At 42.2% G+C, this 18767-nt stretch overlaps 1 protein-coding gene across 12 annotated transcripts in view; it reads left to right on the top strand.

Annotated features, from left to right (window-relative positions):
* Window positions 1–18767, top strand: part of R3HDM1 (R3H domain containing 1) — a 532254-nt gene that overhangs the window by 246418 nt on the left and 267069 nt on the right. For 6 of the 12 annotated variants that reach the window (XM_085645754.1, XM_085645751.1, XM_085645756.1 and 3 more), the window contains 2 exons: window positions 654–808; window positions 2993–3094. In XM_085645754.1, coding sequence (XP_085501880.1) covers window positions 654–808; window positions 2993–3094 — 257 coding nt within the window. The remainder of the gene's footprint in view (window positions 1–653; window positions 809–2992; window positions 3095–18767) is intronic. The other 6 variants (XM_085645759.1, XM_085645758.1, XM_085645757.1 and 3 more) reach the window with 1 other exon arrangement.

The following is an 18767-nucleotide window of genomic DNA, read 5'->3' as shown; positions in this document are numbered from 1 at the left end:
TGTACTATTGGAAAACACCACACCTTGCGTATTAACAATAATGCCTCTGCTTTAGTGCTACATTTGCATTAATGAGTTAATGTGAATTTAACTTCATGGCATGTCCGTATATCAGTCAATAACTAAAGAAAGTGAGAAGGAAGATTACTCTCCTAATAACACAGGTTCTCTTTTCACCCAGTGGGTATTCTACTTCCCAGTGCACCTTCCACCATCATTTTCTCAGTTCCAAGCAATGTCTCTGTCCATGTGTTGTAGGTCTGTAGAAAGTGAGATGCAGTGGATTGAATATCTCAGCCTTCTGTTCTTGGTGGTTCAGGAGGAAATTAGGTGCCCGTCCAGTACTCATTTATAGAGATAGATTTCATTACTGGATTTACTAAATTGATTGGGTATTCAAAGAATTTGATAATCAAAAGTTGTCTGTATACTTTTAAAGAAACCTGCCTTTCCTAAATTTGTTTGTTTCATTTTTATCTCATATGTCAAGAACTGAACCTTCTCTGAATACGGTTTCATAGTTTTCTGATAAAGTGGTTTTCATCTATATTGTGAATGTCTAGGGAAATAATTCTTCAGTTTATAGTTTCCCGATATTGCTGCATATAAAATTACTCTCTATTGACACTAATTGGAATATCTCTTTTCTGTAGGTCATCCCTTTATAAATCCGGACGGCACCCCAGTAGTGTACAATCCTCCCATGTCTCAGCAACATGGTAGGACACAGTTGCCTGGACCTGTACATCAGCAACCCCCTCCTCCGCCACCTCAACAACAGCCAACCGCTAATCACGTTATGACGCAGGTGCACATCTCCATATGTTATCCTTTTAAGTAATATGAACCTTTTCATTGAGCAGTTGCCTGTAGAAATGTTCCACATAGGCAAATTAAATTTCACAATCAAATTTGTATTTTGCACAGTTTATATTGAATTCCATCAATATTTAAGATGGATAAAATTAATTGATAATCTTTGTGTGGCTCTTTGCCCTTCTAAACTAGTTGGAAGTGTGACAATCTTAGTGCAGCACAAAGGTTTTTCTTGTTAAACTTGATAGGTGGCACTACATGTCCCTCTGCATGTTAATCCCTGTAGCCCATCTGTGTTCCTTTCACACTCCATAGTTACCTGTGTTTCACTATACATTGTCTTTCCACTTAATTATTTCGCATGGGGCTAATTGTCTGTAATTCGTTTCATTTTTGTTTTACTTCATTTAGCTGCTAGAGGCATACCTGCTCCATATTAAGTGAAAAATAAACAAAATCATTTTATGAACCCATATTTGTATCTTGCCACAGCATCCCATCTAATACCTGACAATAACCGCCCACTTCAAGTTGTGTCTGATGTAAAACAGCGATCTGGGCTGCTCCTACCCATTTTCATTTGTTCCAAATTAAACACCAGATCTTCTGCTTGCTCTACAGCTTCACGTAAAGGAGTCTTGAAGCTATTGTAAATCAGAATTAGGGTCAGGTTTTTGTGTGTTGATGTATCCAAGATCTGATACTTGTTACACTGTTGAGAATGTGGTAAATAACATAATTAGAAAAACAACGTTAAAAACCTGGCTTCACTAACATAGCAACCAAACTTGTTCAAGGATTAAAAAGTTCACACTGGTCTACAGGAGTTCTACGTATCTCATGAGTAATTGTACTGCACACACAGTTTTAATATTTAGAGTAAATGCTGTTTGCTTCCATGTCACTTTCTCAAAAGAAGCTTTGAATGCAGTGTTTCCCCCCAATTGTTCACTACCAAACACTATCACGCAATCAGTATGTGTTTTTAGATTTGTCAAATAGTTTCATAACCACTTCCTTACAACCACCTTACTCTTTAGCCCTCCTCACTCAACCTTGAAAAACATACTTTGTCAAGCAAGTTGTAGCAAGAGCCTATCAAGCAAATTGCCAACTTCATTCATGTGACCTGTGCAGTCTCAATTTTTATATTCTTTGCCAGATCTATTTAAAGTGGTACATCAATGTCAGCATTCTGCTATCCCACATCTTTTTTTATTTTTTTTATAGTTTTGTGTCCTATGGTGCTCACCTTAGCACCAAGAAATTGTTAGGTGAACGTGTACTTAAAGTAAATAGTAACATAATATACATTGTCTATTCAGCCTGATAATGTTTTTATACTTCTAAGGAAGATCAGAAAATTGGATCTAAGAGTGAAGAAAATTAACCTTTGTGGTGACTTGGGAATCCTTAGACCCTAAACACTCTAGCATTACCAACATTCACCTTCGATCCTATTCTCATGGACAGCACCAATATTTCGAAATTAATTGTGATTGAGGTAGTTTGCCAAGAAAAGTGATGCTTGCCACAAAGGGGGAATCAGTGGCACTGGCAGTTAACATTTTAAAAAAAAAAACACTTTTGAAAACTTGTTTGCTAGATTGGTATGGGAGAGAGCCTATGATCTACGTATATATTTGACCTGCCTTTCAAAGTAAATTTTCCTTTACATAGTGATTTATATTAAGTAAAAAATCATTCACAAAACATTTCATCATGCTAATCGGCGTGGTAATCATAGATGTGAGTAGTGTTGCTTTGAAATACCATGATGTGCCATACATTACAATAGTAAAAGGTTTGTTTGTAAATTATTTTGAGTTCATTTTTTACACTTGTCACATTGTGTCCAGTCTTTAACCGTAACTTTAGTAGAAACTTGTTATCCCATATTAAATGTTTCGATACAGAACTGTTATAATTTGTATGAATGCCATTACCTTTTCAAAAACTGCTACGCACTCCCTCTGCTTTTTGACATTGTACTTAAACTTGTGTAAGGTTTACAAAGTTTTAGAATATCCTTATTTCTGCTCTTTGACATAACGCCTGTGTGAATGCAAGAAGCTCTTAAATTCTTACTTGAGTATGAATCTTATTTGAAATTTTCTGACTTGTGTATCCTTTTTCTTTTGATATTAACATGTCTGTCAAACTGTTACTTCTTCAGCCTATTCGGCCTTTGCAGCCTTCTTCGCAGTCTGTTCAATACTCTGCAGTCTCTTATCCACCCCCGCTCCTGCCAGTCTCACCTACCCAGCAGTATACTGTGGTACTATATTTTCTCCTCACATCCAATATTATTGTTTGTGCATGAGCGAATGTTGTGCAGTTATTCCTCTTCCCCCCCTGTTTCTGTGTTTGATCCATGTATTTGTATCTATTGTTTGTTCCAAAAACCAACCAAAAAAAATTACTTTAATCGTTTGTGGATGGGGGTTAATCAGATGCTTTAGGAAATATAGTTACAAGAATACTTGCTGGCTGCACTACAGGAGACGTTTAATTATTCTCTTGGTTTTGAACTCACACAAGCAACCCAAGCAGTCCTGGATACCTGGTCTGACTGTGTTCAGATGTTTCTTAAAGTTCAATTTTGGTAATAGAATACTCTAAACACATTCACTTTTTAGGCATATATTATCCAATCGCTGTACTATTTGAATTTTCTGTTTTGAAAGTATGATCCTTATTGGAATCAACAAGACTGCTTTTGTCAACAGTCTGTTTTTCATGAACAAGAACGTTTGCATTTGAGCCCAAACTGTAATGCTTGCAATTAGTCTGCCGCATTCTATGAGCATGTTAATCTGTTGTAGTCTGTTTTGAGACAACTGTTTACCAGTAAAATCACCTTGTTTTTTTTTAAGGCCTGGTGTTAGCCAAAACAGTATGATTTTACTTTTTTCATCCATTGGTCTGTTACTGTATCATTCATAGTTTCTTCCACCCAATACAGCATGGGGCAATGTGTCAGCCCACTTTAGCCATTGGCTATCTTAAATGTAAGTGACTGCATTCTACCCTTTCCCAAGGAGTGCATCCACACACACACAAGTTTAATTCAGTGCAAGGTACTACTCTGAGACCAAACAATATATTTTTACTTTTTGCCCCAGTTTTTATTTTTTAGATTGAGGTCAGTTAATTAACTTCCCTACAGTAGTTTGACCTTGACAAAGCAAGCATACACAAAGCTGATAGGCTGACAGCCAATGCCAGACCTACTGGCTTTGTCAGTTCTTTTTGTTTAATGAAATTGACCTTTGGGAGATCAATCTGTGAACCTTTTTGTATTTAGTTAATATATATTTCTAATAACCTGTGCTAAAACTGATGAAGCTTCAGTGGTCCCAATACATAACGAAGAAAACAAAAATCGGGTGATTTTGAGCTTTACCACATATGTGTGTGTTGTACACCAGCTATCCTCTTTGAGAATCTATTTTTATTATCCATCCCAGTTTTCATTTCTTGTATACACATATAGATGCATTACATAGTAATATTGCAAGAGTTTGTGCACCAACAACAAATTCTTTCCTATTGTTTAATTTATTAGGTTTGCTTTATTTATTATAAATGAATGAAGACTCTTAGTTAGAATATTCTTTTTCTCTTTTGTGAAACACCTCAGCCGCCTGGTCTAGACATAAGACCTTTATTGTTTTTCTCACAAATTAAAGCAAACTTGATACAGTATTTTTATGGGTCAGCTAGCCAAGACTGAATCTGAGTTTTTCATTTACTCAAAGTGGGTTAATCTGTAACATTAAACTTAAAAGGGGAAACTATTGCTCACAATGTTTGGCGTCATAAAAGGGCTGGGTTTTTCTCTACATTTGCTCAAAAAGTGGATGACATAAGTAAATTCTTAGATACCATATATGTAAATTTTAGCTAAGAAAAGGTATTCCGGTGATTATAAAAATTTTCAGGACTCAGATTTCGTGTTTGTACCTCGACAGCCATGTTACGTAAAGGAAAGGTTGGTGCCTTCTGTTGCATGATTACTGTCAGTTGTGCAGCAGGCTTTCATTCACTTCTGACGTGACTGTGAGTGCTGCAACAGTGAGAAAAGCAGTGGTTCCCCCTAAATTATTGCCCTTTGTTGTGACAGGTGCAACTCCAGTAAACAAACTGTATTGTTTAATTTGCGTCAGTCCCCTTAAGTGAAACTAAGCTTGAAAGGTATAGGTGCACGGAAACTATCACATACCTCTCCTGCGGCAATACTTTTGGAGGTTTTTTCGCTTATGATCGCCTGTTTTTAGGCGTGCCACTTGATCTACTGGTTTGAATAATGTTATTCACTGTCACAGAACGTCACTTTTCTCTCTTGTTCGCTTATGACCGTACTTATGTCACCTTTCACTCTTGATTGTTCATTGCAGTACTGATACTGTTGCTATTTTGACATTAGAGACAAGTGAAGACCATTTTGACTCACCTTTTTAGTCTCCTGTGGAGCTGTGGAAGCAAATCTTTCCCTTCTTAAACTTGTCTTTAGGCCACTGAAAATAAACATGGCTCCTTTGTGAGGTCGTGCTGTCCCAGACTTTCATTGATACACCACCCAGTCCTAAATATTTTGCCTCCTTGGCATCTCTTCATCGAGATAGTAATTGTCAGGACCTGGATGATTGATGATGGAAACACCTTGCTAGAGTTCTTCTGAGATAAGAAAAATATTGTTCTCCTCTATTTAGTATGACAAGCTTGCTTTGTGAGGGTGCTTGTGTGATTTTCTGTCAAGTCTTTTAAGGATTTCTTCATTGAGTATGTGAACATGAGAAGGCACACAGTTAGGTGGTCTTCGGGCACATTTAGTCTTGACTAAGCATGCTGGATGAAGACTAATCACATCATAATTTATTAAAATGCATGTGAATTAGGGTCATCCTTAATCAACCATAAGCTGATTGTGTAATACAAGTGTACTGATTTTTTTGTTGGGCTCGTGAAACTCAATACAAACCTATGGTTTCTCAAAAATTAGCCAGTGTAGTAGAGTTGCTTACCCAAAGTTCCTTATCATGTAGTTTGAAGCTGCTCTTGAGGTTCGTAAAAAGAATTCTACTACATCTTGAGGTGGAGTATACATTTTTTGTTACTGTTTGATTACGTCTACATACGACACAAAAGTGCACAATATCATTGTCCGCGGTTTCACAGTTCAGATGCGCACGAGTTTTTATTCGGGCCATCGTGCACTGTGCTCATCCAATGCAAAGTATTTTGGCATGCTATAGCTACACCATATGGGACTTGGGCTGTAAGGTTTCCCCTTGTTGTCTGAGTACCTTCATAGTGCATTCACACAATCGGTCCAATATGGACAAGAGGCACCCCAAAAAATTCTTCATTCTGGACTGATCATCACTGATGATGAAAGTAGTGGCCATAGCACAAGTTACTTCACTAGAAGTCACAACAGGAAGCTCTGCACCACATTTTCTGCTGACATCCAGGCATCATTTACTGGTATGCCCTTTGATGGTGCTAGACCTTTTGGGACTTTGGAGTGCTTGAAAAAAAGCATAGCTGGCACTTGCTTCTTGGGGTTATTATGCCTTGCCCGCCAGTTGCACCAGGAGTACAATCAATTCAGGCGTTAACCTAGAGGCCTGGCCTTCTGGCTGCAGCAACCTTCTTGTTAATATCTGTGGCGCTCAGACCTAAGAACAAGGCGGACAACAGAAACATCGCTCCTCTTCAGGGCACTTTGCCAGACCTCTTTAGTTGACCCTTGAGCCGGATTCTTGATTAAATATTGCCTGTCCTACTGGTGCTCAATCACTTTGGAACAACATGTCCTTAAGGATGTGCACGTTGGGTCTGCCCTCCCCTGTTAGCACCCAGATGCCGGTGGATCACGCAAGTGTCCTTTCTAGGAAGGTGTTGATGTTGCTATTGATTGTGCCCAAGGTAGAGCAGGAATGGGTTGCGCTAATTCCTGGTCCCCAACAAATTCTGGATGCTTTAGACTGACTCAACCTCAGGTTGCTAAATTCAAGAAGGAAAGGTCTAGATGATGACTCTTGCGCATTTTCTGCTGGCTTGGACCAAGTGGATTGGATAATGACTTGGGACTGCAGGGTGTGTTACTTTTTATTCCAGACTAGCAGCTCCTCTGTAAATATCTCCTATGTGTAGTGAGATTATTATAATGAATCCATCCTGCCTACCGACCTTATAGTGGACCCTGCAGTTAGTAGTTGTGAAGTTGAGGCTATGCTGTTGCCGGACACTTCATGGGATGTCACTGATGGTTGACCATTTGGTAGGATCCCTCCACATCAGAACAGATTAACTCAGTAGCCATCATCTGCTGACCATGAATGGCGTCTCTCGATTTTCTTTATTTCTACCTCAGAAGATTGTCAGTGTCCAGAGTTTTGTGCTCTGGCATTTCACGCCACTCAGTCTATGGAAGACACATTCTAACTTTGAGGGGCCTTAGTCTCCTCTATGCATGCCCACTATTCCCTTTGATCCTACAAGAATGGAAGAAAATGGGGTGTGAGATCAAGCATAGATCACTCTGATTGCTCCGGACTGGGCTTGTAGGGTCTGGAATACAAACTTACTGACCCTCAACATATGCCCTGTACTTCAGCTCCCTCTTTAGGAGGATGTGCTATACCAGTAACCGGTCCAAGTACTACTCATGAAGCTCTAAACCCTCCAATTCATGCAGGAAATTAGCTGTTCTAGCTGAGAGGTTATGACATTCTGTCAGAGGTGGTGGGAATCATTCTGGGTGCTTGCTGCACTTAACCGAATCTATATATTCAGCAAAATGTGTTACCTGATGTGTGGAGATGCAAGATGAATCCCTACAGGTGAAAAACTGGCTGCAGCTCTTTTGCTTGGATTATGCTTGGATTGCAAGGCCTTACTGTAAGCATACTTGTTGCTCTTTTTGGATTTTTTTTGTTTGCCTGATCAGTCCCCATTATTTAAATCATCGTTTGTGATGTGTTTTTAAAAAAAAATTACTAACATATGTATCTGCCTGCTGCCTTCATTATGCTACAGATGTACATTTATTTGGTCTTGACCTTTGATGTGTACTCCTTCGAATCTTTTTGCTGCTTTAGTATGATACTTTTGAAAGCGTTTCTCATTGCAATCAGTTCTGGGCTTCACGTCAGTGAGTAGTAGGCCTTTCCAGTTCAGCCTCTGTATGCTACCTTTTTTCCATGGCAAGCTGGTACTTATGACCCCTTGCATCCTTTGTCTTGAGTGTCAGCTCACTTTCCACGTGGGACAGTCCAGCATGCTCCGTGAGTTCCTTTGTCCACCTCGTCAATCTAAGGAGGAGGCGAGGCTTCACATAATAAGACCCTTGCATGCTTTTAGGTTCTGCATTGATAGGACTAAGGCATACCTCATTTGAAGATTAGCTGTTGGATTTGCCAATGCAAAAAATAAAGGTTGTCAAAAAAGTACCATATCATGATGGATCAAACTGTGTTAAGCCTTCATCAAATGTGAGTCTCCAGAGGGCCTCTGTTCTCATGCCACCTCAGTGGAAGCCATCTATTACATCCCTCACTTCCTGTCTTGGACATCTGACAGGCAGCTGCATGGGAATCCGTCCTTACGTACAACAGGCTCTCTTGTATCCATTCCTTGTGCCTTCCAGTGTTCAGTACTCCGACTCACCTCCTTGTAGGGTATTAACTCACATGTTACTAGCTCGGAGTGTTATAATCAGAAGTGTGAGCCAGTCTCCAGAAATCGACGTGTATGTCTCACATTGTTTAATATTGTGAGGACCCTCAACACTTCTACCATGTCTAGGGATGTTGACTTCGGGTGCCATTTCTAGTATTTTTTATTGACCATGCCACCGTGGACTCATCCTCCCTCATTTCCTTTCCGGGTTTCCATATTAAAACCCACTCACCTGTATAACATATATTGCATAATGCTGTCATAAACGCAGCTGATGGTAGCCATAGGCTGCAATGAAGCAATGATCTGACACAGATTGAAATGCTGTCAAGGACCTAAGCAACAGCCGTCTAGTTAGCCAACATCACCCCTTGATGCAGATCATTTACAGTCGACGAACCTCCAGATCCTGTGCAGATATACCAAAAAAAAGAGCACTTAACTGACTCCACACAGAAAGGCACAACTACCTGAAGATGTGATTTACATTGTGGAGCAGTAAATCCCCTCTTACTTTACTATAGCTACTCTAAAGAGAAGAGCATGCATCTCTTATCCATTTCCCAAATGTAAGCTGAGTCACCCTCAGTACATGATACAAAGTCTGAAAAACTCTTCACCTCTCATCATTCTGTCCCCTCACAAACTCATCTCCGAGGGGGCTGCCTTGTCCCTGCCCATGTTGCACATCAGTCAACCTCTTCATCAGAAGAGTTCTGCATAATCTCCCGCCGCAGGGCGTCCAAATATTCCACTCACATAATCTCTAACGCACCCCCAGACAACCTAATATTATGTGTTTATATATCCCACAACGCATCGTTTTACTATAGTTTCCAGAGCTAAATGTCTTAAACCTAAAGGTAATTTGCACAGCAACTGTAGAAGAATTGTTTCAGCTGCTCACATTAAAGTCTTTGCCGTTGACGCTATTTACTCTGTCGCACTTTCTTACCACTTGCATATAACATGTTATTACATCCTCCACCCCAGTAGGATAAAGAAACTGTGGTGGAGTGCATCTTTCCACTGACGTTCTCTAGATGCAAACTGATTAAATAAAGTCTTCTCTCCTATGAATCATTCTGTAAATTACAAGCACTACACTTAAACCACTAAGCTGGCCGTCTTCTACCACACTTCTGACAGCAAAATATTTTATTGATAGATTATTTGATTACGAGAGGTTGTGTGTTTAGTGCTTTCATCAGATATTCAGAGAGATTTCAGCCTCAGGGGGGAAAGATGAAAACGGCTACACAACCTAGGCAACTCTTCCCATCAGCCAACAACCTATTGCAAAATTGCACCTTTCTCCAGCCTGCTTTAAGTAAAGAACCCCCACATACAAGTCTCAAACCCTCTCACTTTGGAATGGCCAAGATACTTATTCCTTTCAAAATCTTGACCTTAAAATACCTTCCACATGCTAAATTGGATTCAGAAATGGTAAGCTCTGGAGCCAACAAACAATTAACAAAATGTATTGGCAAACAGTTCTAGTTTTAATTTGTTAATGCATGCAAAGACAAGCATGCACAGTGGACAAATGCAAGCGATTTCTTACGTGTCTATGTAAACTGGCATGTTTGGCATTGTTAGCCTATTTCAGTTTTGAAGATTTTATAAAGCAAAAAGATGGTGGTGGGGTAGGTCAAAGATTGCAGTAAGGTCCTTAGATTTTTTTTTTAATGATTTTTATTAAGAAACAAGGCATGTAACCCTTACAAGAGAGTAGCAGGGAGAGAGCCATCGGAAATCGTTCAAACAATACATCCTTAATAATGATGCTCAATAACATAGGGCTGATAACATTCACTGAATACAGTCAGTCCCCAGCAGCAATATCGTCGCTAATCCTCGGTGGTACACAAATGTCCCCCCTGTAAGCATTCCACAGCCCCCAGGCCTGCATCCACTTTTTCGGGCACCCTCTCGATTCATAGATGGCTTTTTCCATTACCATGCACCAGTCCATATCCTTGGCCCAATCAACAGACTTCGGTGGGCCCTGGGCCCGCCACAATCGTGCAATATTCCATTTAGGAACCATAAAACCTAGAGCAACCCAAATTCTCTCCTTGGCGTTCCAATCTGTAGGGCCCCAAATATTCAACAATGCCAGTTTAATGTTGCAATGAATCGGACGCCCCAATGCCTTCTCCATCTTGTGGACCACCCTCTCCCAGTATTCCTGAATCACTGCACACTCCCAAAGAACGTGGATAAAGGTACCCTCTTGCCCACATTGACGCACGCAGCCACCGTCTTGGATGTAGCCCATACGGACCAGCAAGGGCCTGGAAAAATATGTTGTGTGGAGAAGTTTTAGTTGGACCAGACGGAGACGGGAGGAAATGGCCACCTCACGGGGGAGGCCACCGCTGCCCTCCACTCTTCATCATCCAAGCTGGCCACATAATGGTCCCATTTACTGTGCAAACGGGTTAGGGGATCTGTCATGTTGTTGATAAGCTTTTTATAAATAAGAGATAAAGCTTTTTCAGGGAGATCACCATCTAGGATCCTGTCTTCAAGAGGGGAGGACTCAGGGAGGGCAGTACCCCTGGGGAGAACAGTGAGCAAGGCATGCCTAATTTGAGATTTGGCCATCTCGTAATCGTGCTGAAGTCGGGAAAAGGGAATTAAGTCACCTGTTTTCCAGAGATCCCCCCACCCTGGAGATATCGATGAGGTCCCATTTATCGAAATCCTTGGAGCAGGACAGCTGACCCAACATGTCACAGTGCCAGAGTGGCGTGGCTTGTGTGAGCTTACCCTCCCAGCCCAGGCTCCGGTTCGCCTCTTTCCACACTTGTACGGCATGACCGGTTGGGCCGGACAGGGCGGGCTTCAATGACCGAATATATAACGCGCCCCCTCGAAACCACCCCCAGGAAGGAGCCACCTATCTATCCGAAAGGCTGGGTCATCTTGCGATCTATAGCTACATTGATTGATTGCTGCGAGGCCCAATAATACATCCTAATGTCCGGGAGTCCAATGCCCCTGTCAAACCACCCTAGTGTAAGTTTGCGTGTAGCGATGCGGGGGGGGGGGGGGGGGGGGGTTTCCCTCACACAACAAATCTCGAACAGCACAATCAATTTCCCTGAAATACGATGCGGCTACTCGGAGTGGGGTGTTCTGTAGTGCGGATAGAAGTCGGGGAAGGGACATAATTTTAGATAGGGCTGCGCGTCCCAGGAGAGTCAACGGAAGCGACCTTTAATGTTGGATATCAGATTTAAGACCTAGCAACGGCGGTCGAAGATTCTTATCATGGAATCTGGTTAAGTCTTTGGAAACCCAGATCCCCAGGTATTTAAAGCCCTCCGCCGCCTCAGCCAGCTGACAATCCTGAGGAAGGGAAGGCCGCTGCCCATAGAGGACATCGAGCACAGATTTGGACCAATTAATTGTGTATCCAGCGAACCTTCCAAATACATGAGATATCCAGGACCACGTTAAGAGACGCTGCTGGGGAGGCCAAATAAAGCAAAATATTGTCCGCATATAATGAAATATGGTCCTCCCAGTCTGGTGTCCATTTGAGGCCCCTAATTGTGGAGTCCTGTCGGATCCATGCCACCAAAGGCTCCAAGGCCAAGGCGAAGAGGAGCGGCGACAAGGGGCATCCTTGTCTCGTACTTCTACCGAGAGAAAAGACTGGAGATTTCCTATTATTGACGACCACCTGGGCAAGCGGTTGATGGTACAAAAGCCGTACCCAGTTGGTAAATTCAAAGCTAAATCCCAGTTTGTGAAACACTGCAAACATGTAAGACCATTCAATGGTATCAAATGTGGAAGCAGCATCGAGGGATACCACAACAGCATCTTCCCTGATGGTATCTTCCCAGCATAGCACACCATGGAGCCTGTGGAGGTTGAGGGAGATATTCCTCGCCGGCATAAACCCGGACTGATCCGGGTGTACCAGGCGGGTGACAACCCGGAGCAAACGACTGGCAAGGACCTTCGCAAGGATTTTGGCTTCGCAGTTGAGCAAAGAAATGGGCCTATAAGGCGAGCACTGGTTAGCGGGCTTGCCCGCTTTATGAATGACTATAATGTTGGCCAATCTGTGATCGCGGGAAGTACGCCTTGTTTTTTACTCTCCCGGAAAATATCTGTAAGAAAGGGAGCAGTCACTTTTGCCGTAATTTTAAATAACTCTATGGGGATCCCGTTGGGGCCGGATGCTTTCCCCCCGCGTAGATCATGTATGGCTGTTTCAACCTCAGCTACTGTTATATCGAAATCAAGGTCGGAGCTTTCCTCCGCGGTGAGGACTGGCATCTTAATATCGCGTAGGAGAGAGGAAGCCTCCTCCTCCGAGTATGTTGTATGGGAAGTATAAAGTGAGTGGTAGTACCGGCCGAATGCCTCTGCGATGTCTTGTGGCGCATGGACAGTGGATTGCGAGTCAACAATTTCAACCACCACACGCTGCGCCCGCTCTCTACGATCCAACCAAGCCAATAGCTTGCCCGCCTTATCACCCGCATCATATATCCTGTTAAGGGCTGCCCTGTAGTGTGTCTGGGCCGCATCTGTGGCCAGGTCAGAGAACTCCTTGGTTTTTATGTGGAGCTTCTGACGCGCTTCCTCCGAGTCCTGTATACGGACGGCATTTTCAAGAGCAAGAATTTCGCCTTCCAAGCGCACCATGTCTGCTGCTCTCTCTCTGCGCTGCCAACCTTAGATATTCTTAAGGCATGTGGGTAGTAGTCTATGGGCATGGTCACTTTGCTTATAAAGAGCAAAAGATCTGTTCAGTGCTGGAACCAGTAAAACATTTAAGTCTTCAGGTCATAAACGAAGACCAAATCAAAAGAAAAATGTGATTATCCAGTGGTTTCGTAAGTCCACACACTAAAGCAACCCAGATATGAAAAGCACTTCGACATATTGCAAATCTGAAATTTTTATTGAACAATAGCTGATAGTTTCGATGTTGGTTTAAAGCAGTTGCCACGATGTACGTTATTGTCATATATGAAGCACCAAATGTGAGACGCTACAGCATAACTTGGCATGTTGGAAGTGACAAAAATGTCGTCTTTCTGGAAGAATTGGTTTAAGCACTGTATAATAACTAGCAACATGTGCTGATCTACTATGACTGAAAACAAAACGCCCGAACGTGAGCCCCTGGGTCAATCCTACTAATTCATTTGTTAGAATACTCTCCGATCTAAATATTAGTAATGGGGACATGTTTTTATAATCCCTTGGTTCGAAAGTGTACCTATGAAAAATATGACTTTTAGGGCAAAGACCAGAGGTGTGTAGCCTATTGAGGGCAGAGCTGGAAATGGAAAATATGTACCTGTAACTTAACGCTGTGTAAGGTAGACTTAATTTGTTTGTCCCCTAATAACATATATGAGCCTGTATGAGCAGGGATTAAGATCTTGATATGATTTGTAGAAAGCATCTTTGATTATAATCAAAATATGTCATAGACTGTATGTGAAGACCATAAAACACTAAAGTTTATCTTTAACTCTTTTTATATTCAATTAATCAAATTGATGACCTGTTGCCCAAATAAGCACAGTAGGTTTATGGCTAGACGCAAAAGAATTATCTTGATAGCCTTAAAACCCTTGGTCTGGAGCATAGTTGCCACCTTGTAGCGCTGGGGTTGAAAAGGCTAGTAATTATATTTTGTTACAGCTCGAAGATGTGCATAAAGAAGAGGATTTTGAGGTTTTCCGTCCTTAGAAGGTGTTCAAAAGATGGGGTTATTGTGTTGCCCACAAGAAAGTAAGACAGGAAAGGGGGAGTTCCGCATCTTCATCGGACTCATGTTTTGCACTTTGAAGCTCCATGCAAGGGAAAAATTCTAAGCCTAGCGTTTTGGACTGTGAAATGCCCACGTACATCCAGCCTGCAGAAATGCTTTTTCTAATCAGTTGATAAGTTTGTTCATTTGAGTTACTGAGTCCGAATGTGACTTTATTCCAACCTGGAAAGGGTGATCTGCAGAAATCAGAGATAACAGATTGAATTGTATATTACCCAATTCATTCTTGGTATGGTATCGGTATCTGTTTGAGGTCTTCAAGGAGAAATGCAGGGTTGGTTCAATTACAGTGATGCAGGCATACCGCGTCGCTTTTACCAGGTCTGAGGAAACCTTCCACTAGTTTTGCCAGTTTTGTCTCTGACCCAGAGATGTTCACTGCTTATGTTTCCATGAATCACAGTGTTTATTCCATCTTTGATTAAGTGTTATTTCATGTATGTAAAGGGTGTTTCTCATTTATTCCAATTACTTCTTTGCTGTGTTGGACGTTATGCCCAATGCAGAAAGATGGTTGCCATAAAGAGAAGGATAGCTCCATTCATTGAACTAAATGTGTTTTTCATCCCCAATATGTCTAAAGCTTCGATAATAAGTGAATAATTAAGTTACCCTCATCTTCAGTTCAAATTAATTTAAAATTGCATTCCATAGGTGCAAGTCCAATCAATAAGGGAATTGTGAGGCACGCTACTCACCAGTGTAGGTCTCAAGGTGCTGGGGGGAGGGGGGTGCAGCTCCTGGTAGGCCGAAGAGCCAATTGAGGCTCTTCCTAAAGTTGTGCAGAGTGGGAGCGCATCTTATGTCGATAGGGAGCTCGTTCCAGGTCTATGCTGCGATGTAGGAGAAGGCTCTTTCACCCATTCTGGCTCTGCGGAAGGGCGGGCTTTTGGCGAGGGCGGCAGATCGGAGATTTCTCTTGGGTACGTGGAAGTAGATTTTTTAGTTGAGATATTGGGGTCCGGTGTTGTGGAGGCATTTGTAGGCGTATGTGAGTATCTTGAAGGTTACTCTTTTCTCGACGGGGAGCCAGTGGAGGTCTCACAAGTGTTGGGTGATGTGTTCATGTTGAGGGATGACGTGGACGAGTCTGGCTGAGGTGTTCTGTATGGTCTGGAGCTTGTGAAGCAGGGGTTTGTTGATCAAATCAAATTTAGTCTTCCATTTAAATCAAGAGTACACCTTGTGCATCGCCCAATGGCTCTCAAAGCCATTAATGACATGAATGCAGCCTATCTCCAAACCAAATTCTGCAAACTATTGCATGTCAACATCTGATTCAGTTAGTCAGTTAAATATGTGTGTGTGTATGTATATGTGTATATATATATATATATATATAATCTACTGGCGGTCGCCAGTAGATAGTTATAGTTAGGACCGTGTTTCCATAGGAAATCTGAAAATTCTATTTTGAATAACTTTGGCGCCGGTTGACGAATCCTCGCGAATTTTTCAAAATAGGTGGGGCGCTCCGCTCCGCTCCTACCCTGAAAGTCTCGGGGTGATTAGTCAAGCGGGGGCCGAGAAAAAAGCGGGGTCCCAAAACGCGTTTTCCCCATGCATTTTTCCATAGGACCTTTAGTCGAATTACGTGGCCATAAGGTCAAGGAAGTGCCTTTTGAAGCTCTCGTGTAAATCTGTTCAGTATTTCCTGAGAAAATAGCATTTAAAACCATATCAATATCAGGGTGCGCGCACTGTGCGCGCACCCTGCCGTGCGCGAGCGCAATTCTGATTGGTTGCTAGATGTCAGTAAACCTTCGAATCGGTTGAAATCAGGAAGTGGCGGCCGCCATTTTGTCTCTCGCAGTCTGAGGCAGTGAAAAACAAAGGTGGAGAACGTGAAAAGGGGGCAGGGTGGACAGTTCCTGACCCCCTAGCCTTTGTCACGCGACCGCAATCCTCTGCTGATGACATCAGATATTACATCACTGTATTTAGACACTTATTTACCCATGTCTTCTTCCATTAATTTTTAGCTATACATAGATTACAAATATTAATTTTTCAGAAAGACACATATGTCATCAGTGATGTAATATCTGATGTCATCAGCAGAGGATTGCGGTCGCGTGAGTTATAGTTGCCTGCACTAACTATAACGGGGGAATTTCAATGGTTTTTCACGAGTGAAATGTCCAGCTAACTATAACATGTGTGAAACCTATGGTTTTTTCAGTGAATTTGTACGGTTTTTTAAATGCTGAGTTATGTATTTTTTTTTTTTTTTTTTTAAGGTTTTTTTAAGGTATGTGCACGGTGCGCTTCGCGCACCGTGCGCTGGCTGTGGGCGCGCGGTGCGCTTCACGCACCGCGCGCCCACGTTACGCAGTTCGCGGAATGTTTCCGTTTCCACCGTACGCGCACGCTACGCGTACTCCGCGATTTTTCGCAAAAAAATTAAAGGAAATTTTGCCCCTTGGGGGTCCTTCTGGGACCCCCTGACTAAGGCTAGGGGGTCAGGAACTGTCCACCCTTTTCACGTTCTCCACCTTTGTTTTTCACCACCCTCAGACAGCGAGAAACAAAATGGCGGCCGACACTTCCTGGTTTCGACCGATTCGAATGTTTACTAAGATCTACCAACCAATCAGAATCGCGCTACTTTTAAATGCTATTTTCTCAGGAAATACTGAACAGATTTACACCAGACTTGCAAAAGGCACATCCCTGACCTGAGGACTACCTCTCTGCCAAATTTCAAGTAATTCTGTTCAGCCATTCGGGCTGTAGCTTGGACTAAAGGTCCTATGGAAAAATGCATGGGGAAAACGTGTTTTGGGACCCCCCTTTTTCTCAGCCCCCGCTTGACGAATCCCCCCGAGACTTTCAGGGAAGGAGCGGAGCGCCCCAACTATTTTGAAAATTTCGCGAGGATTCGTCAATCGGCGCCAAAGTTATTCCAAATAGAATGTTGCGGATTTCCTATGGAAACACGATCCTAACTATAACTATCTACTGGCGACCGCCAGTAGATAATATATTATTATTATAGCTCTTCAGAGAGGTTTAGCTTTGTCCAGACACAAGGAAGTACCCAGTATAGTCAAAACAATACCCTTTAAAGATATACATTTTTACTTTATATAATGGTGAAAACTCCACTATCTCCCCCATCTGAAAACAACCGAAACATTACTATCTCACTCATCCCTGAACTTTAAAAACTCCCTAATTTTTAAGTTGTCATTTTTCAATATATATTTTATTTGTGTATATTCATATGTATGTTTATATAAATATATACATTTGCTTGTCAATCTGTTTATGGCATGTGTAGCTCTAAATATACATGCTGTTCATACTACTGCCATCTAGTGTTGGGTTTGGATATGTACAACTTTTCCTTCGAAGAACTCTTTCGGGTCATGACGTATTGTGACTTTTCCCTTAGTTGGCAATGTGCATGGGCATCGACTCCATAGTTTTTTTTTTTTTTTTTTTTTTTTTTGAAGACCTTTATTGATAGAAAAAGGGCAAATACAAGTCAACAAGGAGCCCGGGGGGGCTCACACATACGGTACATTACAACTTACTGAAAACACAGAGGATACATTACAGAAGGACTGAGGTCTAGTTTTAAAAGTTTTCCTTGTAGGATAGACATAAGCAGGATATCGTAGCACAACAAGTCAATACTGGTGTTAAACAATCAGGATAGATAATCTTATAGCAGTAGAAAACACCAGAGTCGCTGCGTGGCACCCAGAAAGGAACGTCTGAACCCCAGGGAAGGAAAAAGGACAAAGAATAGAAGGCCCATAGAACAAAAAAGAAAAACAAAAAAGAAAGCAACCCCACCCCCCAAGTGCCCCCCACCCTGCACCCCTGCAGCTGGCTACGGCCTTTCCCCCCCTAGCAGTGTGCCTGTCGCCCAAGAAAAGGAGTCCCGAAATATAGAAAGTAAGAAAAAGAGAGAATCCGAAAACTCTCATAAAATTGAGAAAGGTGGGGAGGAGCCCACTATTCGTCCCCCAGCTCCGCCATCTCGCACCCATAATAGCAACAGTAGTCTAACATCCAATAGTAATAACATGCCCGGTATGACGAGAGAACTGGGGTCACAGCAGCAGCGCGCAGGGTAAGTAAGGCAGCAACACCCAACCGAAACATCCAAAATATCAACAAGGAATCTTCAAGCCATGATTGATAAGCGTAAGCCCCCGCAATAGTCTTCTAGCACCACCGATACATGTCCCGGTCACTCAGAGAAAACTAGTTCCCCGGCTGCCCCACCCACAAGAACGGTGCAAAACATTTATCAACGGAGGAGGGCCAACCCAAGAGAACAAAAGAAAAAATCAACAGAAGTGTATCCGGCCATCACCTCCCGGACCCCCATGCAAACCATACCCAAAGTCCAGCGTTCTCGTCAGTCCAGCACAGTCCCAGGAATGTAGTTACCGGTATCAGGGCAAGAAAAAGACAAACTCAACCCTGACCC

This window comes from Triturus cristatus, chromosome 3_1 (genome assembly GCF_964204655.1).
Source record: "Triturus cristatus chromosome 3_1, aTriCri1.1, whole genome shotgun sequence".
NCBI lineage: Eukaryota > Metazoa > Chordata > Amphibia > Caudata > Salamandridae > Triturus > Triturus cristatus.
The sequence above is the reverse complement of the archived record's forward strand: the minus strand, read 5'-3'. Positions and strand labels throughout refer to the sequence as shown.